General features: G+C 34.7%; 1 protein-coding gene across 1 annotated transcript in view; it reads left to right on the top strand.

Moving 5' to 3' along the window:
• Nucleotides 1–2,681, top strand: part of LOC108753992 (protein lozenge-like) — a 39,952-nt gene extending 37,271 nt beyond the window's left edge. Inside the window, exons 5-6 of the mRNA XM_018495987.1 lie at nucleotides 818–988; nucleotides 1,745–2,681. Coding sequence (XP_018351489.1) covers nucleotides 818–988; nucleotides 1,745–2,220 — 647 coding nt within the window. The 3' untranslated portion in view covers nucleotides 2,221–2,681. The remainder of the gene's footprint in view (nucleotides 1–817; nucleotides 989–1,744) is intronic.
• Nucleotides 2,682–5,455: the final 2,774 nt, after the last annotated feature.

Below are 5,455 nucleotides of genomic sequence, written 5' to 3'. Positions count from 1 at the left end.
GATACATGATACTTCAGAAATCCCAATACTTATGATGGTATGTCCCAACAATAGCCATAATACCAGTAATATTACTTCCAATAAATACAGAGCTACAGAGAAAGATGACTTGACTTCTTTCGTGGAAGTGAGATTGCAATTATAAAAATTAATAAAATGACTTCCGCCGGAACTAGAATTATTAAATATTTAATAATATTATCATATTTGAATCACGAGGAAATTCATTTATGTGGAAAGAATCCAGGAAGACGATATGATTTGAAAATTACGAATCATCCTATCGTATATTTACATTTTTACTAGCACTTGTTACGCAATCGTTGCTTTACTTAATGATCTTGATCTCACGACGCGATGCTACTCGTTTCTTTCATACGAGATATACGTTCGATGCACATACATTCACTTCCAGCGTTTAAGTTTCCGTCGCGCCTACTTCGATTTGTGACTCATATCAATTAATCTGCCTATGTTACTCACTCGAAACTCCGTTACCGACTCATACGATTTGCTGCGCATTTTAAGAAGCACGTTTTACAGTACATTGTCATAAGACGATTCAGTTCTTTAGTTTCTGACGGATTACATACGGAATTTATTTAAATTAAAATTTAATATACAGATACTATATATATGATTTCTTTTAAACATATTTATTGCATTAAGAATTTATTTTGAATTAAAATGTGAAGATAAAATATAAAATCTTGTTTTGCAAATTATTTATGTCATTGGTCTTATTCGTAAAGAAAATTGATCGATTAATCAAATAATCAATTTTAATGAATTAATCAAATAACATTTTCTGTTATAGACACGGGTATTGGTACTACAGAATGGGCTTACCCATCCACAGCGCCGTCTTATCCGGCTCCTCCAGTCAGTAGCAGTGGTTCCTATTCTCCTTTACCTGGCGGTGCGTTTTCATACCCAGGGGAATCATTGTCACATCATCCAACAACGGAACCGGTGCCATTGCCAACCGGTACGATTCATTAATACATAAAGTAATCAAAAAACTTGAATTCATTTACGTCGCTGATCCAGCAATGTGATTCGCCGACGCATTGCTAATTAAGAGTCACCTACGACGATTTAATACATTCTGACGCATAACTCGTTCCGGGAAAAAGTTTCGTAACACGTTATCTCGAAGGTATATCATTTGTATCTATTTTAGAAACTATATTATAGATAATCGATTTTTCAGATGTGGAAACTCTCCGCAGAGTATAAATCACCTTATCGTCAATTATATTTACAGAAATAGAAGTGATTCTTGATGAAACAGAGCAAGTTATACACACAAAAAAGATTTTTGGTAGATTTTAATTACTAGAAGAAACGATTTTGCTGAAGGATCTAATATTTTACTGAAAACAAATCTGAAACTAATTTTGTAGCAGACCGTCAAAATAATTTGGTTGGAAATTTCAATTGGTTGTTAGAATATCAAAACTTTTTGCAACAACTCCTCATCAATTTTTAATTTTTGGCATAATTCTTTCGACAGTTCAGCATAATTATTTCAAATACTTCAGCAAAACCGTTTTTTCCATGTAATAATTAACATCTTCTAAAAATTTACAAACGTCACAAATTATTCAATGTTTTTATTTGCGCAATTTGTCTGTTATAAATATCCTTTATAATAAACGAAATTTTACTGTAAAGACTTTGTAATTGTTTTCACGATTATATCGGACAATTTGCAAATCGGAACATTGTTTTCTGTTCGCAGTACTTCCTTCGGAAACTCAACAGGATACCTACACGCCGAATTGCGTGTCCATGTACTCAGGACATGGCACCTCGCCGACCACGTCCTTGCCCTTGGTGCCGACCAGACCCAGCGACCCTGACATTTTTGCCAGTAGTGGCACGGGCAGTGCGGGTAGCCCGGGTTACCATTACAGTTCCTGGACACCTGGTCCGGCGACCCCGGTCCCAGTGGCTTCCCACAATTACAATCCCAATTATCAAGGCTACTACAACAATCCGAGTCAGAATTACATCACAGGTCCGACACCGATGGTCCTCTATCCTCAGCTATACAGCACCGTCAATCAAAACCAGATTCATTTGCATCTGCACGGCGATCTGAGTGACGAACAGGTCACTATAGCCGGTGGCAATCTTACCATCAGTAGTATCCGAGAAATCGGCGTACTTGGCGAGGAAAGCGAGCAAAGAAACGACGTATGGAGACCGTACTAAAAAGAAGAGATCTGTGTTATAATATAATAATTGAAATTATGCGACATATCGTGTGTGCGACTTACAATGCGCAAATTTCCGAGTGTGGCAATGTAATTTCGAATTAGTGCTCTAATTAGTGTAACAAAGACAGCAGGACATCTGTACCGAGTACTTTCCAGAAGAAAGACGTGCGTAAGATAAATGCTGTATGAATAGCAATATTTCTTCGGGTCATCCGCAGTTACGCGAATTAATGCGTATGTAAGAACCCAGGTGAATGATATCCGATATGATTTCTCGTAGTGCGTCGCGTATAAAGTATGAAAGTAAAAATTATTGACTCGTTCACGTTGAAGCGAAGTGAGAAACGAACTTTACTAAAAAAAAAAACTTCTTCGATTTATGAAAAATTACCCAGTAATGGGAGATTTCATTAAAGACTCCTAATGAGACTAATCAATGAGTGAAGAATCGTCATTGTGCGCACAAAAGTGGAGAGTCTTTCGATGTTTCATACGTGATCGTGTATTTGAAATTGATTCATTCATGTTTAACATGAGACAAAATGAAATAAACTTTACTGAAAAAAAAAAAAACTTCTTAGAGATTAGCGAGTCTCTGCGAAATCTGATTACATAAAATTAATAAATCTGATCAATGATCGAAGGATCGTTATGTGCGCGCAAAGCGGGATCTTCATTCGATTATTTGTTAAAACAAGTTGAGAATCTGGTCACGAAAGTATCATTCGATTCTTGAGCGGAGAAGTTAGTCAAACCCTGTAACGTTGTAAATATACACATATTTTCAGAAATGAAATAAATTTGCTCGATAGGTTTTTAAATCCTTTCTCTTGACGTGGAAAAGTTTCAACACGAGTATCAAGGATAACCAAATAACATTTGAAAGAATTCCTCTTATATCCACAGAATATACCATGTGAATAAATTTTTTTAAACTCTTTCACAAATTCGAGATTAATTTCAGAAGTAATGAACGAATCATTCCGTCTTCGCACATAAATGCGATAGAAAACCTTTCATTCGCACAGGAACGAACCATAGCGACACTGTTGTCTCTTTCGTCATGGGGGAACAGATAACCCTTTTTACGAGCGCAGCAAGCTCTATTTAATATTTAAAGCACGTTGGAAATGACGAACGGATGGATAGTTGCGGTCTGGCTGGTCGCGACATCGTCGGTTCGTCGTTCTTGCGTCCCTTTATTAGCGAGTCACCCCATGCTGCCTCGTGTCAGCTAAATCTTTAAACTTGCCTCACCTAAATTAGCCCATAACATATTTTGTGCAACAGCTAATTTATTTATAAAAAATCACACAGGTCACACCTAAATTACAGTCATATCACATTTAAATTAGAATAATTCTTCTGAAATCACGCGCCTTTACATTCTAATTAAACGTGAAAAGATTAAATAATTTATTTTTCACTCAATTTTCCGATCTCCGACAATTTTCTTTAAATTTATTGAATTTACGCGTAATACATTTTACAAATTTTAAGTCAGAAATCCGTCGGAAATAACACGCCACGAAGATGTACCATCGCATTTGATAGAAAATAATAGAAAATAATAGAATATTGTCTAAAAATACGTTGGAATGAAATTACTACGTGGCTAAGAACTTAATAAGCGTCTTGGGGATTTTGCCGTTTGACAATATATATACGACAACGAAGTAATCTTCATAAGTAACTGAAATCAAAGTATAATAAGAGACTGGAAATACTAAATGTCTACTTCCCAGTTACAAGTAATTTCCTCTTGTTTTCTTCTTTAATATATAACCACATTATTTGTTTCTATAAATAACTATAAGACTAAAAGTATTCAGAAAGTGCCTAAAATAAAAACAAACGTTAGTTTCTCATTAAAATTGATTGAATCGTCATCAGTAATTTATGAAACGAATCTTTGCAAACGCTCCACTATTTCTACGCAATCATTAAAGAGTTAAATGTTGAAAAAGGTGTTTTAATATCTGATATTTTTCACATTTTTGTTTCTTTTTCCTCTTGACGATAGACAAAAGTGAGATGCAAAATATATGATTACGATCGAAAGTACTGATAATGGTGGAAAGCCGGACGAAAAATTCTTCCTACTTCAATGACTTCACACTTTGGAGAGATCTCTTCACTCTTCCCCACTTCTCTTGTTTACAGCCTCAACGCGTCCTACGAATAGAACGCCACGAATAAAACCACGGAATAAGCCAAGGCGGCCGTCGCTCGTAAGCTTCTCTCTTTACGAGGATGACTCGACTCGCAGTCGACCGCAGACGAGAGTCTCCCGCCCTTTCTACGTCCGTTAAAACGAACTGAAATACGTTTCGTCTCGCAGGAAATGGTCGACATCTTTGGTACCAGCCGAGCATGGCCGATGGGAATAAATCGCGTAGTACTCGTGACCCTTGATCGAAACAGTCTTTAAATCCTTGATAAAATATTGTTTGAGAACTTAATATGCATCCAGTTTTAGTAAAACACAATTGACAATAAAAAAGATTAAAACATATAAAACAAAATGGAAATCTTAATTAAAAAAAAAACAATACAATGACTTATTCAAATTTTAATAATGTGATATATTTCATGTCTTAATAATTCTTTTACACTCAGTATTGTTTAATCGACTCTTCTATGCCCTTTATAATCATTGTATTGGTTTTTAAAAAAGATTAAAACTATTTACATTAAAAATTAGAATCATATTTCTAAACAAAACGTACAACAATAGTTACTCATTGTCAGTAAGTATTCACAGGAATAAAATAGTACTCAGATATTAGAATTCATACATTTCAAACATTTATTTTAACTTTCATACATCTTATTAGAGATATATGTTCCGTACCATTTACTGTATATATTTTCGTGGACACGCACTTTTTAACTGTATTGAAATCCATAACGATTTTTCATTATTCCCAGTCGCGCTACTTTTCGTACATCTAGATGCATTTTGGGGGAAAAACGGAGGATACATAGGCACATTTTATTATCAATTATTAATCCTTCCATTTAAACCATCTGATGTTCAACAACATTTATAACATTTATGGAATACACCATACGTAGAGAAACATCGGGCATAATATCTGATATATATACATCAACGTTCAATTATAATCTCTACGGCGTTAATTGCAAAACGAGGGAAATAAATTAAATAAATAAATAACACCAACTATACTTACGTTATGTATATAACGTAATATATATATATATAT

Source organism: Trachymyrmex septentrionalis, unplaced genomic scaffold, assembly GCF_001594115.1.
Source record: "Trachymyrmex septentrionalis isolate Tsep2-gDNA-1 unplaced genomic scaffold, Tsep1.0 scaffold74, whole genome shotgun sequence".
Taxonomy (NCBI): domain Eukaryota; kingdom Metazoa; phylum Arthropoda; class Insecta; order Hymenoptera; family Formicidae; genus Trachymyrmex; species Trachymyrmex septentrionalis.
This window is presented reverse-complemented; position numbering and strand designations above follow the sequence as displayed.